Source organism: Sus scrofa, chromosome 18 (genome assembly GCF_000003025.6).
Source record: "Sus scrofa isolate TJ Tabasco breed Duroc chromosome 18, Sscrofa11.1, whole genome shotgun sequence".
NCBI lineage: Eukaryota > Metazoa > Chordata > Mammalia > Artiodactyla > Suidae > Sus > Sus scrofa.
The window spans coordinates 50,795,707-50,817,111 of NC_010460.4; the positions used below are offsets into that span (position 1 = coordinate 50,795,707).

The 21,405-nt window shown below is 53.5% G+C and overlaps 1 protein-coding gene across 2 annotated transcripts in view; it reads left to right on the plus strand.

Annotated features, from left to right (window-relative positions):
* Window positions 1-21,405, plus strand: part of NUDCD3 (NudC domain containing 3) — a 71,268-nt gene that overhangs the window by 36,638 nt on the left and 13,225 nt on the right. For both annotated transcript variants that reach the window (XM_003134880.6, XM_013985824.2), the window contains 2 exons: window positions 12,765-12,897; window positions 20,133-20,276. In XM_003134880.6, coding sequence (XP_003134928.3) covers window positions 12,765-12,897; window positions 20,133-20,276 — 277 coding nt within the window. The remainder of the gene's footprint in view (window positions 1-12,764; window positions 12,898-20,132; window positions 20,277-21,405) is intronic.

Below are 21,405 nucleotides of genomic sequence, written 5' to 3' on the forward strand. Positions count from 1 at the left end.
CTGTGTTGTAATCCAGTGATATGTATATAGCTACTCACATCAGCTCTAGTTCTGCCCATTGGGAGCTCGCAGGTTGGCTTCTTTCTACTTTTGACATTCTGTGGTTTTTGTCTGTTTTCTTCTTTCTTACAGCCGCTCCTGCGGCATGTGGCCATTCCCAGGCTAGCGGTCGAATCAGAGCTGCAGCTGCCGCCCTATGCCACAGCCACGGCAACCACAAATCTGAGCCACATCTGCAACCTATGCCTCAGCTTGCAGCAATGCTGGATTCCTAATCCACTGAGTGAGGCCAGGGATCGAACCCACATCCTCACAGTGACCACCTCGGGTCCTTAACCTGCTGAGCGCAATGGGAACTCGCCATCCTGTGGGGTTTTGAGCACTTTCTCACTTCCTGGCACTGGCAGGGCTTCAGGGTCATCTTGTGTTTTCTTTCTGCCCATTCTCCAAAGAGCCTGACTGCTTCAGGATGGTGTTAGAAACCGCACGTGGCAGTGGGTCAGCTCACTGCTGCTGGGCACTCCTGCCTCTGGACCCTGGCAGTGTACATGCTCGTCTCTTTATTTTTATGTCTTTGTCTGTGTGAAGGTTAAAGTCTTTGTAATGTTCTCCGAGAATAAGAACGTGGCTCCTGGAGTTCCCGTCGTGGTGCAGTGGTTGACGAATCCGACTAGGAACCATGAGGTTGCGGGTTTGATCCCTGCCCTTGCTCAGTGGGTTAACGATCCGGCGTTGCCGTGAGCTATGGTGTAGGTTGCAGATGCGGCTCGGATCCCGCGTTGCTGTGGCTCTGGCGTAGGCCCGTGACTGAAGCTCCGATTCGACCCCTAGCCTGGGAACCTCCATATGCCGTGGGAGCGGCCCAAGAAATAGCAAAAAGACCAAAAAAAAAAAAAAAAAGAACGTGGCTCCTGTGCCCGCCGCTGCGAGGCAGTTAGCAAATCCTCCTCTCTAAAGTGGGTTCTGTGTCCTAGCTTGGAGGTGCTCTGGAGGAGGTGCTCCCACTCTTGTGACTGATTGGTTGGCTGTGAGCCCCCGGCTTCTCTCGTGATGATGAGTGAGTGTCCTTCCCCCATCGTGGTACCACTCCCTTGTTACCCTTCATCTTCTCTTCTTTAAACTGTTTCCAGTTATTTTGGTTCCTGCGCTGGGCCCTGATGGAACCTGCAGTCATTTATTGCCCCTCTGGATCCTGGATCATCTCCAGTGAGGCATCCTCCCCGCTCTGTGCCCCCCTTTCGACTCTGTGGCCTTCCTGGCCCCGTCCCCCCTCCCCAAGAAGTGCTCCTCTAGGGTGTGCACCCCCAGGGCTGTATGGAGAGTCACCATGCTCCTCCCTGCTCTCTGGTTGTCTCTTTTTTTGTCAGTTGGTGCCTAAGTCCATCATTTTGGTTGTGATTACAGTTCCTTGGGAGACTGTGCAGCCCTGTGTTCGGGTTCCTTCTCGCTGCGTGTCCTCTCTATAGCCCTTGCCAACTTCCCTGTCTCTGTGACTGATGCGTGGGAATTGTTGGTTATGTGTCACAGAATCGTCCTCCTCTCTGTGGTCTGCCTTTGAGCTTGATATACTTATGGGACCTCTGGACATGGACGATTTATGTTTAATTTAGATTTTCATGATCGGTCTTCTATGATATGTCTTGTTAATACTTCTCTGTTCGGATATAATAAAGATATTCCCCGTAAAATGTTTGAAGTACAAGTGTGCTTTTCACGTTTAAGTTTAGTTTTGTGCATTGGCGCCCTTTATCAGGCATCCATTCTTTCACACCTGTGCCACTTCGGTGGTTCTTCCTGCTGCCCGTTTGCTGCCTGAGTGCCAGGACCACACCTGACATCTCTAGGGGCTGTTCTCCCTCTTGTCTTCCTTCTTTTTCAGAATGATCATGATGATTCTCGAGATCTCTTTCGGTCTCTCTCTCTCTTTTTTTAAATTTTATTTATTTATTTATTTTTTTTTGTCCTTCTGCCATTTCTTGGGCCGCTCCCGCGGCATATGGAGGTTCCCAGGCTAGGGGTCGAATCAGAGGCGTAGCTGCCAGCCTACGCCAGAGCCACAGCAACACGGGATCCGAGCCGCATCCGCGACCTACACCACAGCTCACGGCAACACCGGATCGTTAACCCTCTGAGCAAGGGCAGGGACCGAACCCGCAACCTCATGGTTCCTAGTCGGATTCGTTAACCACTGCGCCACGACGGGAACTCCCTCTCTTTATTTTCTTTGCCTCTGTGTTTTTTCTGGGCCTCATCCTCATCTCTCTGTGGCCTGGACTAGAGAGATGCAGCCCCGAAGCCTGAGAGTTCCCTGTTCTCGCAGTGGGTGAGCTCATCCAGTCCCAGGGGCCAGTCGGGAGAGTGCTGAGAGCGGAGAACAGTGAACAGCTTCTAGGGTGAAAGAGCCTTTTTTCTTTTCCTGGGGAGATGGAGAGGGCCGCTTACAGGAGGGACATACTGGATAAAATCACCCAACACATGCGTGTTGCCAGGAGCACTGTGCACACACACTTCCAGGTGATGCTCAGCTAAGACTCCCAGGAGGTGACAGGAGGTGAACCTGCAGCCCAGGGAGGGTGAGAGGGGTTGTAGCCAGTCAAGTTTCTTTTTTGGCATCACGGAAGAAGTTGGAAAGAGGTGATGGGCTATTTATTTATTTATTGTCTTTTTAGGGCCGCACCCTTGGCATATGGAAGTTCCCAGGCTAGGGGTCAAATTGGAGCTGCAGCTGCTGGCCTACACCACAGCCATAGCAATGCCGGATCCTTAACCCACTGATTGAGGCCAGGGATTGAACCCGCCTTCTCATGGATCCTAGTCGGGATCGTTAACTGCTGAGCCACGAAGGGAACTTTGGGTCAGGTTTTCAGATCTGAAGTCTCATGCGTGTCTGCTGTTCTGCGCTGCCCCTTCCCAGCTTCGAGCTGCCAGGAACAGAAGAGGCTCCACCCTTGGTGACCTGGTCACATGTCTGAGTGACAGGAGCCGCTTTCATTTCCGCTGTTTTGTTATTGATTGGAATGGATGCCTTTTAAAAGTTGGTTTTTTGTTTTTAAACTTAACGTGGCGTTTCAAAAATACCAATAACAAAAAGCCACAAAACCAGCCCCCAGATCCCGAAACTGCATAAGTTCATTTGAAGGGCCAGCTGGTAAATAGTTTAGGCTCTGCAGGCCATGCATTCTAGAGCCAGAAGCAGCTGGGGACGCTCGCTTCATAAATGGATTACTGTAGCGTGTTCCCATAAAACTTTATTTACCAAACAGGTGCTGGGCTGTAATTCGCTAACCCCTGACCTGTAGTATTTTAGACGATGTCGCAGCAAAACGCTTGAGAACAGGACAGAATAGCACATCGGCAGACTCACCTTTGGGAAAAGTCAGCTTTCTCAGTACTCAGTATCAAGGTCGTTTCTTCACGGCTCAAGACTTGTCGGGAGAAGTGCCCTTTCTCACCTCAGGCCTTGGCCTGCCAAGTGCTCTGGGTGCCCCCGATGCCTGTGTCGCCTTGCCAGGCCTTTTCTTGCTCCCCGTCGCCGTGTGTCCACGTTGCTCCTGCCTGCCTCCCTCCCTCTCACGGTCCCAGGCAGCCTGGCTGCTGGCAGCGAACACTTTGCCCCTTTCATCTGGGTGGGCACACGAATTTCCCTGATTGGGCTGTAAACTCTTTGACAGTGGCAGTGTCGCTAACCAGTTCATTTTGTCATCAGGACAGAAGGGGCCAGCAGATCGTACAACCCGAGCCTTGTCCCTGACCCTGACGCTTCTCCGGCTTCTTAACCTGGGCCCGGGGAGGGCCAGCCTCCCTTTCCCCAGCCTCCCAAATTTCCCTCTTCCCTATTTTTCCGTTTTTACTTGACGAAAAGTAGCGCCTGTCTCTCTCCTCTGGTGCTTCTCCTTCTTCACAGCGGGGCCACCCGAAGGAGGCCTTGATGAATTCACTGCTTATGGGAGGCCAGCGTCAGAAGGAGCCGACCCCGTGGCTTCAGGGCCACCCTGCTGTGTCCTGACAGGCACATCAGTGTGCGTGCTGCCCGGTGGCCCCCGGCAGCCCTGGAGACAGCACGCCATGTGTCGAGGAGGCAGCGGGTGGCACTCCGCTCAGGAGGGACAGCCTCACCTCCAGAGTGCTGCAGCCTCCCAGAGGGGAGGGAGGCCCGAACTTGCTGAGAATTAGAAATTCGGTGTCGGGCGAGAAGGTGGGGGGCCAGTCTTGGTTGGGACCGATAGAGACAGTCGGGATAGGTAGAAACTGCAAAGCTGTGATTTTGAGGGTGGATCCAGAGGCCGCGTGTAACTGGGGGGCGGGGGCGGCTTACATTCATGGAAGAGGCGAGGGCTCTTTGGGGGGTTGCCGTCAGGTACAGGCAGTACTTCTCCAGGCAGGGCCGAGGGCCGAGGCTTGGCGATGGCACGGCGCGGCCCCCCGTCTTTGTCTGCGGGGTGGGTGCTAGCGCTGGCCTCTCACACACACATCTGTTCAGGGTCCGTTCCATCCCCCCGCCGCACCTGCAGCCCCGTGCAGTGCTGCCCCTGGGGGGCTCCATTTCATTGCGCTCTGCCTCGGTGTGCTCTGCAGATACTGGGTTTTTGTTTTTAACAAACGCAAGGTCTGTGGCAACCCTGCATCAGGCAGGTCTCTCAGTGGCATTTTCCCAGCAGCGTCTGCTCACTTTGTGTCACTGTCATATTTTGATAATTTGCCCAATATTTCAAACTTTCTCATTATTACTGTATTTGTTATAAATATAAAACTTTTAATGGGTGAGCAAAGAAAGTGATTTCTCAAGATGGAATCTGCTGGTGAGGAGACTGAAGATTTCTGACAGGTCAGCAGGATTTGAATGTGACCTAGTGTTTGCAGCGGGGGTTGAGAGGATTGACGCCAGTTTCGAAACTTGTCCACTGTGAGTAAAATGCTGTCCAGCAGCATTGCACGCTAGAGAAATTGTTGGTGAGAGGAAGAGCGAGTCGATGTGGCAGACTTTATTGTTGCCTTCTTCTAAGAGGTTGCCACAGCCGTCCCAGCCTTCGGCAACCACCAACCGCCCTGATCTGTCAGCAGCCGTCCCACCAATGCAGGACCCTCCACCAGCAAGAAGATCATGCTCTGAAAGCTCACATGATGGTTAGCATTTTTTAGAAATAAAATTTTTAAAAATTAAAGTTTAGTTGATGGAGTTCCTGTTGTGGCTCAGCGGAAACAAACCCAACTAGTATCCATGAGGATGAAGGTTTGATCCCTGGCCCTGCTCAGTGGGTTAAGGATCCAATGTTACCGTGAGCTGCAAGGTCACAGACATGGCTTGGATCCCGCAGTGCTGTGGCCTGGGAACTTCTGCATACCGACAGTGCAGCCCTGATGTTAAAAAAAATAAAATAAAGTATAGTTGATTTACATTGTTGTGCCAGTTTCTGCTGTACAGCAGTGTTGCCATCATACATATATAAACATTCTTTTTCTTTTTCTTTTCTTTCTTTTTTTTAAATTTTTTTTGCCTTTTCTAGGGCCGCTCCCTCGGCATATGGAGATACCCAGGCTAGGGGCCCAGTTGGAGCTGTAGCCACCAGCCTACACCAGAGCCACGGCAACGAGGGATCCGAGCTGCGTCTGCCACCTACACCACAGCTCACGGCACCGCCGGATCGTTAACCCACTGAGCAAGGGCAGGGATCGAACCTGCAACCTCATGGTTTCCTAGTCGGATTCGTCAACCACTGTGCCATGATGGGAACTCCTCGTAGTCTTTTTAGACATAATGCTGTTACACAGTTTACAGACTACAGAGTAGTTGCGCAGGGTAGTGTAGACTGTATATAACTTCTCTGTGCCTTGGCAGACCATGTGCTGTGCCCGAGCGTGGTATGGTGCGGGGCTGGGGCTACCCAGGTATGCTTGTGTTTCTCAATTGCGAAGTCCCTTGGAATTGAAATAGTAAAGCTGGTCATAATTGTCCTGATTTTAGATGCCTCAGAATAAAAAGGTGAATTAAAGACTAATAATTCAGCATATTTAATGAGGTAGATTACCTAATTTTAAAGAAAATATATATTTCACATTTATAGACTTGTAAAAAATTGGACTGCCTCTTTCCCTTGTGAAAGTAATTAACATGATTTAAGAAAAAGCTCACTATAAGCAACCTATATCTCTAGTTAATTAAAGGCGTCCTTAGTAAATATTGCTTGTGTGTTTGTAGGCTGACCATCTGATACAGACTGTCAGAGACATTCCCTGAGTTTCCATTAACATCTGTCAAATGATTCGTGGGCATATCATGAGACTCCAGGCACCTTGCCTCATTTGTTTTGGGTAAATATAGAATCATCTCGTATTTTTAACTGTGCTACAAAATTAATTTAAAAATGTTAAAAGCACATTTTCAAAATATACTGTTGTAAGAATTTTTTATTAAACTGAGCCTTCCTGACAGTGTCTGGGTGGAGTGAGTGGGTGCTGAGGACTGGAAGGTGTCCCAGCAGGACTAGACGGGTACACACAGTGACCACGCTCAGTCCTGTCCCTGGCTGGCCCCTCTGTGTTCCTCAACTGGACTTTCCCTTTGATTTATTTATTTATTCTTTTTTTTTGGTCTTTTTAGGGCCGCACCTGTGGCATATGGAGGTTCCCAGGCTAGGGGTCCAAATGGAGCTATAGCTGCCGGCCTCCACCACAGCCACAGCCACAGCCACAGCCACACAGGATCTGAGCTGCGTCTGGGACTGACACCACCATCGCCAGATCCTCCACCCACTGAGTGAGGCCAGGCATCGAACCCGCATCCTCATGGATGCTAGTCGGGTTTCTCTTTGATTTAGACAAGCTTCTGGTACATTTGGTCAAGAGAATAAAAGACTACTCAAGGAAACCAGGTTGGATGCCAAGAAGGCAGGACTCCAAAAAGTAGAGACTAAACACGAGCGAGCGTTGCTGTTAGAAAATCGGCGGGACTCTCCTCAGACCTGGGGGAGGGAAGAGTGTTCGATTCTGGTGACAGAGCTTGAATTAATCCAACTCTTGAGAAAAGTAGGACCAGGAGAAGGCATTTGTCAACTGTGAAACCAAGGAAGAATTCTTACCAAAAATTTGCAGAGAACCAGGGGAGCTCAGATCAAAGCCATGGCAGAAGTTCCACAGGAACGAGTCACATGTGGCCAATGAACAGCAACAGGCAGGGAAATGCGAATCAAGACTGTACGGAAACACCGCGTGGCAAGACCTGGGAGAGTCTGGCGTGTTGAGCACGACCCGAGGGTCGGCAGGGCCCGTGTGTGCCGCTGGCGCGTGTGGCACGTGGCATCCTTGGAACTGCGTTTGCAGTCTCGCTTAAGCGCGGGATGCTTGCCTTTACACCCTGACCCGCCAGGTCCACTCCTGGCTGTGTCGTCAAGACACATCCTTCAGGTTTTGTGACACGGAAGGGAGCGGGTAGGACCGCCACTGAGGTGGGGCTCTCTCCCAAGGTGCCTGAGCCTGGCTGTGTGGATGTGGCGATCCTGACCCTTCCACAGGTGGACTCCTGCCGCCTTCCACCCAGGCCTCGGCGTCCGGCTGTCAGGAATTGTGCCCAGACTCAGTTTCCGTGGCCGGTCATAGCGCAGCGATTTTCTCATTCTGTTATACCTTCCTTTATTGTCTGGAATCTTTATGGAGGGACTCAGCTTTTCTGAAATTCTAATGCCTGAAGAACATTTTTTAAAATCAGTTTTCAAACGGAGCTGTGCTCTGGTCACCAAAGGTGACCACTGGGGTTTTGTTTTATGAGCTCATGGAGCTTTAAACATGTCACATTGTTCTTTTGGGGGCTTGAATTGTCCCATCTGTGGCCAGCAGGAACCCTTTAAGCCCTTTAAGTCCCTTCATGGGCCCCTCCTCACCTTGAATGGAATCTTTTTTTCTTTTCCTTTTTTTTTCATTTTTGACTGCCCCTCGGCATATGGAGTTCCCATGCCAGGGATCCGATCTGAGCCACAGTACCTGCAGAGATGCCACCAAACCTGTTGCACTGCAGAGGGAATTCCTTGAATGGTGTCTTTGCTCCTGGGGGACAGTGTAGCTCAGGCTGACTGGGGCCCATCCGCCTCTCCAGGGGCTCTGGTCCTGGTGGTGAGGTAGCCCCTGCTGTCTGGGGAGAGGTGGCAGATGCTAAACCAATGATAGCAGTGTAGGTAAAATTATTGATGCCAGGTTTTTAAAAAGAAAGTCAAGGGTGAAACTGTAAATTTAATAGGCGAGATGCGTAACGTGTCTCCTTAAATGCCCCAGAGGGTCAAGACAATTCATAAAAGTGGCTGTTGAGTTTTGTGTCAGCAGCCAGACTTTCCAAGTGGGCGGGCGGGCACTGCGGAGGGCAGGGACCCGGTGTGGGGAGGGCCACGACCGAACGCTTCCCCGTCAGCCCACTGTACACGCTTGTCTCCCTGACTCCTCTTGGCCACTCTCTGGGCAGGACTGTCATTGTTCTGGTTTTACGGTCAGGGAGCAGGGACCGGAGTGCCTAGGGACATGGGGTCGGCCTTGGGCCTTGAGAGCGGTGGACACAGGGCGTTTTCAGTGACCTTGGGGCCTGGCGTGGAGGGCTCTCCACCCCCTGCCTGGGGCCAGAGGAGTGGGCAAGAGGCAGGTGCGCAGAAGGGGCCTGCAGGTGGGGTCCCCAGAGGAGACTGGCCGGAGGATGGGGACGACGGCGGCCCCCTGGGGCAGGGCCCCATCGGGGTGGTGCTCGTGGACGGACGCCGCCACCTGACCCTTTCCTCTCTTAGCTGCAGAGGTGAGGCCAGGTGTGCTGTGACCTTACCAGGTAGTTACAGCGGCCGGGGACCCAGGCCCCACCGGTGACACTGCAGTGCTGAGAGTGCTGCCTGTGGACCTGCTTCCAGGAGGGCGCTCGGTGCTGGGCTTCTGAAGCAGGGCTCGAACCTTCGCAGTGAGCGGTGTTGGAACAGTGCTCGTTTGACCGAGGCTGGAAAATGCCGAAATCCGGGGGAAAGGCGCTGGGATTCTGACGGCCGAGGCTGGCGTGCAGGCGTGAGAGTGAGGTCAGGGAGAAGGGGAGGAAGGCAGGGAGAGGTGGGCCGGTCGGTGAAGAGAGAGCGCGAGCCGCCCGTTAGCACCTCACTCACCCCCCGAAGACGTGCGTGTGCACACACCACGGAGACGCGCACACTGCACACTCACAGAAGTGCAGGGAGGCACACGGAAATGCCCACGCCCCATGCATGCTTACATCACACACACTCCCGTGACATGCTCATGTGCACGTACACACCACACGCATGCTTGTGAATACACAAGCCCCGGCCCCTCCCGCTGTGGGTAGAGCCCTGGCACCCGGGCTCCACTGCCCGGCTTAAGGCAGGATGTTGTTGGGGTGGAGGCGGCTCTTTTTTGGCTGTGGGAGCCTGGTGAGTGCTGGCAGCACCTGTCTGCACCTGGGGGGACTCCCCTCGGGGACTCGGGACGGGGGGTGGTTGAGAGCGGCTACTGCTGCTGCCTGAAGTAGAACCCCTTCCCTGGGCTGCCTCCAGCCTCCTGCACAACAGCCTTTATTTGGGGGCTGGGATCCCTGTTACCCACCACTGCTGCTCGCCACTGCTGCTCTGCCCGTTCTCACCAGGGACTTGGAGGGAGGAAGGGGCAGGGCGGGCCTGTACAGGTGATGCTGCTGTGGGCGCCTGCTCCGCGGAGCCGGTCCTGGGAGACACAGGGCCCGGCTTTTCCTTTAGCGCTGGTGCAGCCCTGATGCCTGGGCTGACCCGGCTCATCAGGCGTGGGCGCTGCAGCAGAGGCCTGCTCCCCCATCCGCACCCTGGCTGCTGACTCATGCTCCTCCTCCCACCCTGCCCACTCCCTGCCCTCCTTCCCCTCCCCACCCCCTGTGCTAGCCCGCAGCTGCAGAGCTGTGGCTGCAGGCCGGTCAAGGATGACAGGGTGACACCTGGCCTCAGAGCACCTGCACATGACAGGAGGCTTCCTTTTGCACACTGTCAGCTGGAAATTATTTAAAGAGAATGTGGACTCACAGTGTTAAAAGCACCCAGCAGCCTGCTGGTTTGTACTGGGAGCGACTCTCCTGGCTTCATAGGGAAGAGGCTGCAGGTCCCTTCGGGGTGAGTGGGGCAGGCGCCCCCAGAGCTGCCCATCCTGTGATGCTGCATGCCCAGCCCGGACTCCATGAGCACCACGCCTGTGGGGCCAAGGGTGGCCCTTCAAGGAGGCGTGACCTCATAGCATCTCCCATTGCCTGCTTGTCTGTTGCTCATTCTGGTCTTGGGGCCAGGTGGACACCAGCTGATAGGGCCGTAGCCCCACATCGTGGGAAGTGGCTGTCCCCCCACTTTGAGGGATCCTTGAGTTTATTTCCTCATCCCTGCCAGGTGCCAGGCCGTGGTGGCCTTTATTTTGTATGTGGGTATTTAATTTCCATGTTGTCATAACCTTGATTATTTCAGATAGGTAGCTTACACACATATGTCAAGAGGCCGCGCTGAGAAGGCAGTGCTGGCAGGGTCAGGCCTCTTCCCGGCCCTCTCCTGACACGTGGCACTCACTGGCAGTGTTCTTGGCACGTTTGGGTGTCCATCCGAGGTGAGCGTTATAGCTGCAGGAGGTGCTAGAGTCAGGAGGAAGCTGTGGGTCAGGGACACGTAGTCCTGGGCCACCTCGCCCCCTAGGATATGTTTTGGGGGCTCAGGGCACAAGCAGGCTGGCATGGCCACTGGGGAGCTCCCCAGGGGCTGGGGCCACAGGGCAGATCCGTCTCCGGTCAGTGCCTTCCTAAAGAGCTCTTTTCCCTTTGGTGATAAAATGTCTTCGCGTTGTAGGGCGTTGGGATAATACCTCAAGATACAGAAAAGAAAGTCAAACTGCTTCTCCTCCTCCCCAGAGACAACCATGGAGACCCAAGGGGATTCCTTTTACACGTGTTTGTGTGTGTTTTCTTAGAGCACTGAACCTGAACCACACACAAAAGCTGCATATGCTCTGGCCGTTGTGTGGCGTATTGAAAACTTTCCTCTCATTGCTCAGCAGTCTTTCTGAACAGTTGCATTGGTGGCATCCACATGAAGCTTAGTCTGACCATCCTGGGTCCCGTCCCCTTTGCCCCACCTGCTCTCTCCTTGGCTTTCGGTCCCCACAGAGGCCTGCCATCCCTCCGTGGCCAGCCCGAGCAGGTGGTTTGGGGCTGGCATCTCTTCTGACTGGTTAGCGCTTAGCCCTGCCCCTGACCTAAACTGCTGCAAAAAGTACCACAAACTGGATGGTTTAGATCCACAGAAATTCGTCTTCCCAGAGTTGTGGCAGCACAGGTCTCAGGGCCGCACTCCTTTTGAGACTCTGGGTAGAATTTTTCTTTGGAGTTCCTGTTGTGGCACAGTGGTTAATGAATCTGACTGGGAACCATGAGGTTGCGGGTTCGATCCCTGGCCTTGCTCAGTGGGTTAAGGATCTGGAGTTGCTGTGAGCTGTAGTGTAGGTTGCAGACGCGGCTCGGATCCTGAGTTGCTGTGGCTCTGGCATAGGCGGGGAACCTCCATATGCTGCGAGAGTGGCCCTAGAAAAGGCAAAGAGACCAAAAAAAAAAAAAAAAGAATTTTTCTTTGTCTCTTCAGCTTCTAGGGTGGCTGACAGCCCTCAGCGAGCCTTGGCTTGCAGCCGCGTCACTGTCGCCTTTCCCTCCTCCGTTCACATCGCCGCGGGGGAGGCCGACTTCCCAATGTGAGGCGTATTAAGCACACCCCCAGGAGGCTTTAAAGTTTAGCCAGAAGAAGTGCATCCTCATTAACTGCCACTCCCAAGCCCTCCTGACTGGAGGTGTGGGGCACAGGGGGCGTGTGCATTCTTGCCTCTGTCCTGTGTGTTCCCATCTGCGACACGGGGCGGGGGGGCGGCGCGCAGTGAGTGGAACCTGCCCATTGGCCTCTCCCTCCAGCCGCCCCTACCCGTCTCCCCGAGGGCAGGAGAGCGTGGCCCAGTCGCGCCCGTGGTCGGCGTGTCTTTGCCTTAGGTGTTGCCTCCTCCACAGTAAGCTTCTGTCTTGAGTGTAGATTGAAAACGCGCTATGATGGACTCTAAGCGTACTTGTACATGGCATTTATACTCTTATTAACACTGTGAAGTTTTAGGGCAGGTGTTTTATCAGGTGTTACCTTTGACATTCGCTTCTTGGCCATGCCCGTCTGTGTCTCTGCTGGGTTGGTGGTGAGTGTACAGGAAGAATCGGCTGCCTGAGTTTTCCGGGCGGTCTCCTGAGCACACAGCTCACCTCGAAGCAAGTCTGCCGTTGAGTGTGTCGCCTTGGCTTTGATTTATTTACCAGGAGAAAACGGAGGCGGGCTTGGATTAGGATTGAAGTTGAGTGGCTGCGGGCTGAAGTCATTTTGCTTTTTGTTTTTTTTTAAGATAGGCTCTGCTGAGCAGTTTATGAGAAACCAGGCACCCGCAAGCCCCAGGATTTTATTGATGAGGCACTTTGACTTGTGGACCGGCTGGTTTCTTAGCTTCGTGACGGCCAGGAGGACCAGGCTGTGCCGGGGACTTGGGTGCCGCACTCAGGGTCGTCTTGGCTTTTTCATTGTCCCTGCGCCTTTCCAGGAGGCCTTAGGAGGGGGGTCAGAATGGAAATTGGCCAGAGAGAAGGTGTTGGAGACGCCAAACCAAGTGAGATGAGGTAGAACTTGAGGATCTAGAGGCAGGATGGATCTGGGCACTCGGCGGCCTTGCTGCAGATGGGCCTGGCTCTCATCTTACTTCTTGTTCTTTCTCAGGAGACAGGAGCAGTTCCAGAGAAACCCCGACAGCTATAACGGTGCTGTGCGCGAGAACTACACCTGGTCTCAGGACTACACCGACCTGGAGCTGAAGGTGCCAGTGCCCAAGCACGTGGTGAAGGGCAAGCAGGTAACTGCGGGGGTTCTTCTTCTTCCAGCTTTTCCACTCAGCTGCTACTGCTGCTCCTTTTTTTTTTTTTTTTTTTTTTTTTTTTTTTTTTGGGCTTCTTTCGGGCTGCACCCATGGCATATGGAAGTTCGAAGGTTGGGGGTTGAATCGGAGCTGCAGCTGCTGGCCTACACCACAGCCACAGCAACACCAGGTCCAAGCTGTGTCTGCGACCCACACCGCAGCTCACGGCAACCCCAGATCCTTAACCTGCCGAGCGAGGCCAGGGATTGAGCCCTCGTCCTCATGGATACACGTCAGATTTGTAACCTACTGAGCCACAGCAGGAGCTCCCACAGTTTCTCGTCTTGAGGTGCAGGCTTTAGGCCGTGAGCTGCACTGGAGCTGACCCAGCCTGTCCTTTCCATCCCTGGGCTCCCTCCTTAACCACCAGCACAGGACTGCCTCTTAAGTCACAAACACCCGCACCCCCCCACCATATCAAGTGTGAGACTCACCTTAGCCCCCTGTGTGTATGGCACCTGAGCTTTTTTTTTTTTTTTTGAAGTACAACACCCTCTTACATTTATTGCATTTAGTCTCTGGCAAAGCAGTGCACGGAGGTGGGGCAGTTGTTATACCCATTTCAGAGACGGCGAAAGTGGAGCCCCAGAGGCAGAGTAGAGAACCGTGGGTTCTCCAGTTACCGATGGACTTCTAGCCCTGGGCTCGTGCAGCTCTAACAGGAGCGGCTTGAGGCGCTGCCCATCTTCCTGAGCTTGCGAGAGTAGACGTTTAGCCCGGCACTGGGGGGGAGATGCTGACTTGGGCGCGTTGCTGAGGAGCACGGTTTTGTGGCTTGTTGAAGATAGGGCGGCCTCTCTTTAAAGAGGGAGGCTCGCGTGAAGTGGCGTATTGTTGCCTTAATCCATAGTGTAAAGGATTGTGCTGTGTGTCAGAAACTGTTGCCTTATTGCAGTTGTCTTGAGAAACTGCAACCTGCAAAGTGAGCAGTATCTTTCGTGTTTTGAAGATGAGAAATTGAGGCCGAGAAGAGGTACTCAGTTATGCAGATTGAAGTGGAGAATTCACCACGGCGTCTCCCTCCCTCCTGTTGTGCCGGGAGTGAGACCAGGGCGCTCTGACCCAGTGTTTTTGAGGGACGAGTGGCTGGATGGGTGCGGTGGTAAAGCCGAGGTGTGATCCGGGTGTGTCTGCTTCCAAAGCTCATGCTCTTTTCCCCGTGCCCCACGCTTCCCTTTGTAAAGAGAAGTAACCGCTGGCTTCTTTAGGAGACTGTTTCAGAGCATGCGTGTGACGCTGAGTTTGTGTAGACTTTAGACAAACCACCGCCGTGGAAGTGGCTCCTGCTGGCTGGATGCACGCGCACATCCACCCTCCAGACTGTACCGCCCATCCCAAGGTCCCTTGCTGGTCTCTCCCTGGCTCCCCAGCCTCTCCCTAAAACACACCCGTCCTGTGCAGGCATCCGAGCGGGGCCAGGGAAGCCTGGAGAAGACTGCAGCTTCCGGCCAGCATCAGACAGTGCAGCTCGCTCCGCAGCATGGGAGACAGCCGCAGGACAGCCTGCCGCTGTGCCCTGAGCCTTCACGGCTCCGCATGGACTTGGGGACCGTGTCAGCAGGAGTGGCTGTCTGCCTGTCCTCCCTCTCTCCCCTCCCCGGTCCGAGGAGCTCTCTCCAGGGCTTGTGACCCCCGGCTAGATGGCCTTTGGGGTCCAACTGGGACCAGGGGTCATCCCTGGGGACCCTGCTTCTGATGTCAGTGTCCCCTGTGATTCTGGTAGGTCCTAGCGGAGGCAGGCCACCTTCCTTATCAGAGCAGCCTGCCCAGTGTCTTCTAAGGTCTTACTGCCCGAAGGTGTTAATTTTCATGTTGTTTTTTGGTAGGATTGCCTTGTGTGTGGGTGAATAAATTATCGGAGTGTTGGTTACCACACTTCATTATTTGGCTAAAAATGTTACAGCTTCCTGGTTCTAGTGTCCGTCTTCTACTTCTCCACGAACTTCTGGAGCTTTCTCCGGAGGGACTTGTGTTAGGCCCAGCATAAGACTAGTATTTTTTCTTTCTTTGCCTTAAGGGACCCAGGTTACCCGACGCCCTTGGTGTACTTTCCACAGCCACCCGGGAGAATGGCGTCTTGGATGTGCACACTGGTAATTGGGGCGTCGGGCTGTGAGCAGTGTGCTGCGGGGGGCCTGACCTTCATTCATCGCGCTGAGGGGCAGCCCATCCTGCGTAGGTCAGATGCACGTGCCACAACCTCTAGGATGATATGGCCTTGATTTCACCAAGGGGAGCCCTGGGCTTTGCTCATTTCTGCGTGAGACATTTCCTGAGTGTGTGACAGTCCCCAAGACGCGGACAAGATTGCTGTTCCTGAGCTGATGTGCGTGGGGCTCAGGTACGGACGCCAGGTGCAGCACCGCAGTTCCGTGGAGTGGCAGGTGCCGTGTGAAGCCTAGACAGGTACTCTGATGGCTTAGCCAGCCCCGTGCAGCCGGGCACTGCCTAGAACCTTCTTCCCAGCAGCCCTTCGAGGCTGTTGTGGGGGACACAGGAGGAAGCGTAGAGAGCCATTGGTTCAGGGTCTCCCCAGGCTGGTTTGTCCTCGCTCTGGACCCAGTGCTGTCGCCACTTGGAGGTGTGTGGATGTGCATGAGCCCACGCGTTTGTGACACCGGGATTGAAAGAGGCATGCTTACGTCAGCCATTTATTTGTCTGTTGTTGGCACTTATGTGACACCTGCTGATTTAATTTTCACTAGTTTCTTACGTGATTAATCTTTTTCTCCTTTAATAGTGTTTTTCCCGTCGTTAAAAAACAGAAATTGATGTGTAGTTGACATGCCGCGCGTTACATTAGTTTCCGGTGTACAGAATAATGGCTCAGTGTCTGTGCCTACTGAGAAATGGTCACCACAGTAAGACTAGTTAACATCCTCACTGTGTTACAGCTGTGTGAGTGTGATGAGAACTTTTAAGATTTCTTCTTTTAGCAACTTTCAGTTTCCATGTCACTCTTGTACTGCTGCTGCCTTTTAAAAATTCCTGACGTCTCTAGTTCTTAGTGATTTAAGAGTTTTAGACATGCCTCCCTTGAAACTTGAGGATAAGTTTATTTTGTATCTCTTGGCTTTTGCTGGCCTAAGGGTTTCCTCTGAGTTGCCACTTTCTCTCTGGACTGGCTCCTTTCCAGCCGTTCCCTCTGGTACCTGTCACAGCTACCTGTCAGCAGGGCTTATTTCTGGTGTTTGTCTGCGGCACCTATCAGATGTCGTCATCATGGTAGCGAGGGTGTAGCTGCTCAGCCGATAAAGTCGTAGTGGTTCTGGGTTTGTGGGTAGCTCTACGTGAGGGGGCAAGGGTTTGGGGGTGAAGGATGTGTTGGGGGGTGCTGGGCCCCCTCTTTAGCTGCAGCTTGGTGCTTGAGGCCTCAGAACTTGGTCTCTCCCGTGCTCCTTGTTGATTTCTTCCGCAGAAGCAGGTTTGCCTCTCAGGGTCGAGGCGCCAGTCAGTGCTTGTACGTAGGCTTTATGTTCGGTGGTTCTTATTTTACATGCAGCCGTTTTTTGTTTTTATCATTTTGTTGGTGACTCTAAAGAAAAATGCCTCAAATTCAAGCTTTGGTCTCATGCGTTTGTGAAATGTAGTTAGGTCTTTGCTTCACCATGCACTTTGCTTTGTCCGCATGGAAAAGAAGCCGAGTGCCCCGTTCTGTCCTCGGCGTAGCAGTGGGGCAGGAGAAGGAACTTTGTGATCTGGACGTAGATGCCGATGTCTGCTGGGGCCAGTCATAAACCTGGCATTTCATAGGATTTTAAGGCTGGAAAATTGAACTCCAGAGATTTTGGGTCTAACCTCTTATTTTGCAGATAAGAAAACTCTCCTGAAGACGTAAATCTTGCTTTTTAGGGCTGCACCCGTGGCGTATGGAGGTTCTCAGGCTAGGGTCAAATCGGAGCTACAGCTGCCAGCCCATGCCACAGCTCACGGCAACGCCAGATCCTTAACCCCCTGAGCGAGGCCAGGGATCGAACCCGCAATCTCATGGTTTCTAGTCAGATTCGTTTCCGCTGTGCCATAATGGGAACTCCAATCTTTTTTTTTTTTTCTTGTGATGAGAGCTTTTAAGTTCTCCTCTCTCAGCAACTTTCAAATGCACGCTTTTGTGGTTCACTGCAGTCACCTTGCTGTACATTAGATCCCAGGACTTACTCAGCTCATAAGGGGAAGTGGGTGCCTTTTGCCCCTCCTTACCCAGGTCTTCCTCGGTGTTGGTTTTCGTCCTCATTGTATTGCGGTAGGGCCCCAGACAACTTTCTCAAAATGATGTGTAGTAAGTACAGTGTTCTCGAATGTCTTAAAATGTCATTATTGTAGCCTTTCACTTGCTTCGTGGTTTGGGTTTGCATCGAATTCTAAGTTTAAGAAATATTCTCCCCGAAACAGGCTTGCAGGCGTGGTCCCGTTGTGGTCTTACATCCACTCTTACTCACTCTAGAAATCTCCCAGTCAGGTTCTTTGTTGCATAAAAATTTTTTTTTCTCCTGTTTGGAACTTTTAGGACCTTATTTCAAATACTCAGTGATATGAAATATCATGAGTTTTTTTTTAAAATTACTCCACGAATGTATTACATTTTATCATGAGTTTTTAAAGTCCTCTTTCATTCATTCTGTTCAGCCCTCAGTGGGTCTTTTCAGTCTGAAGGCATCTTTTTCTTAGGTTCTGGAAAGTCGTCTTGCTGCTGTCACCGTTGACGGGGTGCCAAACTGATGGCCTGGGTTGTGTTTTGTGGTCTCTACCTTGACTTCTTTGGCTTTGTCTTGCAGCCTTTCTATTGAAAACTTTATTGTCGCTGTATTTTTTTTCTAAGTGTTTTTTATTTGTTTCAATCTCATTTTATTTTATTTTATTCTGGTTCTATAAATACAGTATCTTCTCTGATCTGAGGATATAAATGGGAAATATTTTAGAATTCCCTTTTTTCCTAATTAACTCTTTGATAGTTACTTTTTTTTTTTTTTTAACCTGTCTTTCGTGCTGCTGGCTTTTCTCATAGGATGCCATCCTTAGTTCCCTGTTTGTCTTTTTTAATTTTAAAAATAGATTTTCCCTGTTCTTTTGAGTAGGGATGAGGTCAGTGTATGAAGTCTCCTTTGCATGTATGAGGTCTGCTCCTCCTGCAGCTGCTGACAGCTCAGAAGTCAACCGCTTGGCCTTGCCGCACAGTCTGTTGGGCTGGGTGTCCACCCAGGCCCCTCAGACTGCTGGTCAGTTTCTTTTGGAGCAGGGCCTCCTGTTGCTCTGTAGCCACACTGGGTTCCAGGCCCTTCTTTTTTTTTTTTTTTTTTTTGTCTTTTTGCTATTTCTTTGGGCTGCTCCCGTGGCATATGGAGGTTCCCAGGCTAGGGGTCGAATTGGAGCTGTAGCTGCCAGCCTACGCCAGAGCCACAGCAACGCGAGATCCGAGCCACGTCTGCAACCTACACCCCGGCTCACGCCAACGCCGGATCGTTAACCCACTGAGCAAGGGCAGGGACCGAACCCGCAACCTCATGGTTCCTAGTCGGATTCATTAACCACTGCGCCACGACGGGAACTCCTGGGTTCCAGGCCCTTCTGAGGGGCTTCCACTGGCCCAGCTGCCCCATGGACCAACTCAGCTGCTCTGCCTCTGTGTTCCACGCCTGCTGACTGCCGGCCGAAGCTGTGTGTGGCTGTGCTCGTCCCCTCTGTGGTGTCTGTCCCCTGCTCCTGTCCTTTCTCCCCACAGAGTTGTCGTAAGCTCGTCTCTGTCTCGGCCTCCCCCTTATTCCCTTGTGTTGTCTGGACGTTTTCTCCTTATGCTTTGTTCCTGTCGTCTCTGTGGGTCCTGGAGGTCAGGAGTTGACCGTCTGTCCCTAGAGTGACATCTTGAACCACAGCTCCTGGAAGCCCCTCCTGGCTCGTCCCCTTTGTGCCAGAGACAAGCATCGTGAGAAGCTTGCTCAGATTTGGAAATCATCCTGTTACGTAAAGCCGGCGGGAGGACTCTGTTACAGGGGGCTTGCTCCTGGGAGGCCGGGACTGATGGAGCCTTGGCCCCCTCTGTCAGGTGTTTGCTGCCCCTGCGAGTTCATGGTCAGAGACGCCTCATTTGGCCAGTGATTGTCTGGATCTCTCTAGAAGTGGGCAGGGCTGCTGTTGGACAGCTTGGAGGGAAGTGAGTTGTGTCTGCTTTGGCAGAACCGGCTGGGTGATGGTCAGCTCTCCTAGAAGCTGGGCGCGGGTGGAGCTGTGGCTCACAGGACACCCCTGGGCCCACGTGGCTGCATGCACGGGCATCACTCCCCTTCCCCCCGCTTATTTATGGTTATTTATGATTATTTAACTCCAACAGGGAGCTTGGAGTGTCACGTTCCACCGACAAATGTAACCTCCAGTTGGGAAATTCTGTGACATTGAGGGTTTCTTTTCAGGTGCTTTATAAGCATTTATTAAGCACTTAGTAAGCGATGTAGGAGGCCATCTCTAGACTGCTTTGACCCCTTGACTGACCCTACCCACCCTGAGAAAGGCCCAGATTTTCCCCTCCAGCAGCTGTTCACATAGTGCATACATCGTGCAAATACTATTACAAAAAGAGGTTTACATGATAAAATGCACAGAATTTAGAATCCAAAAGAAATGAAAAACAAAAAAACAAAAAAAACCAACCCTAAACTGGAGTTCTGTTTTCTTTCCTCTCCCGGTCGCTGACTTGGTCCATGTGCTTCGGCACGTGCTGCCCAGGGTCCGTCCAGGCCTGAAGTGACCCTGCGCCGGCAGCTCCCGTGAGAGCGGGGCAGGGCCGTGGCCAGCGCCTGGGGAGTGGGGGGATAGGCTCCCGAGGGCAGCGGGCTGGCCGTGGCATCACCCAGGGCGCCCAGGGCCGCTGGCCTCATCTCTCCAGGGGGCAGGTTTCCTCGAGAGGCCAGCCGTTTCCACGAAGCACCCACGCGCTGTTACGCGTCTCAAGACATCGTCTCATGAGTTTCCTTGAAGGAGATGCGGATGCAGAGGCTGCTTCAGATGCGGACTGGCTGGCATGCCTCGTTCAGAGGCCCGCGGCCCCCGGGGCGGATGGTTTTGCCTCTTGTTTTCCTGCAGCGTGTGGTCAGGTGCCCGGGAAACGGGCGTCCCCTCCCGCTTTGGAAGAGGCAGGGCACCGCCTTCCCGGCAAGACCCGATTCTCTCCCGCTCCATTGCAGGTCTCCGTGGCCCTCAGCAGCAGCTCCATCCGGGTGGCCGTGCTGGAGGAGAGCGGGGAGCGGGTCCTCATGGAAGGCACGTTCACCCACAGGATCAACACCGAGAGCTCCCTGTGGAGCCTCGAGCCCGGGAAGTGCGTCCTGGTGAGTGCGGGCTGTGCTGCCGTGAGGGGTCGGGCCCTGCCGGCAGGGCGTTTGCTGGGTGTTCCTGCGCCTTTGTGGGCCTCAGCTGACTGTCGCTGCTGCCTCTACAGCCCTGGTCCCTTGGAATGCCATTGCTTGGCTCCTTGACGTGGGGTAGGTGTCAACAAGGAACTCGGGGACACTTGACTGCAGTGTTTCTCACCCCTTTCTGTCCTCCTGCCCTCGCACAACCACCTGCAGTGACCACAGAGGAGGTCCTGGCGGGGCATCATCCCCAGTGCGGCTGTGCTCACACACCAGCCGCGTCCCCTCTGTCCCAGAGGCTTCTCCCCAGGGATTCAGTTACACCTAAGGCAGAGCCGAATCAGTCACCAACTGAAAGGCAGATCGTGGGTGCCGTCCGAATGCCGCAGAGCTGATCAATCCAGACATGCAGGCTTCTTTGACAAAGTGGGGCTCAGCGGGCCACGCTGGCCGCGGGGGCAGGATCCAGGTGGAGAGGTATGTGTTCTAGTTGCTGCTCAGAGCCTCGTGCCTGGTCAGTGGGCAGCACCCAGGGAGGCTCGCACAGCGAAGGGAGGCCATGTGTTTGGGCTCTTTGCTCTCCTCTTCCCTCCTGCTGGGGTGCTCAGCGGGGCCATGGCGAAGGGCTGAGGATGAAAAGAAAAACGCTGGGTCTCTGTACACAGGGCCGCAGGGTTTTATGCAGGGATGCTCCTGTGCCAGGCGTGCGGGAAAGAAAGAAATGCTCCTTTCGGTCTCATCAGGACCCACTGCTCTCTGCGCACAGGCGCCGGTAGGCCTGCCTGCTCGCTCCTGACCAACAAGGCCCGCGGGGCTCTGTTCGGGGCTGGGGTGGCTGGAGGTCGTGGCAGGCCTGGGATCCCCGAGCGCATACAGGCTTCTCTGCGTGACGGGAACCCCTGGGGGCAGAGCCCAGTCACATCTGCCCGATTTTTGGTGTGACCTGGCTCTGTCCCACCTCCCCGCCCTTCCAAGTTTTCTACTTCGCCTTCTTGGCCACAGCCCAGTGGCGCTTCCCAAGGTCGTCGGAGGTGGAAAGCCAGGGTGGCATTATCCCCTTGCCCCCTGAGGTCACACAGGTGGCCAGTGAGAGCCAGTGGCTGGT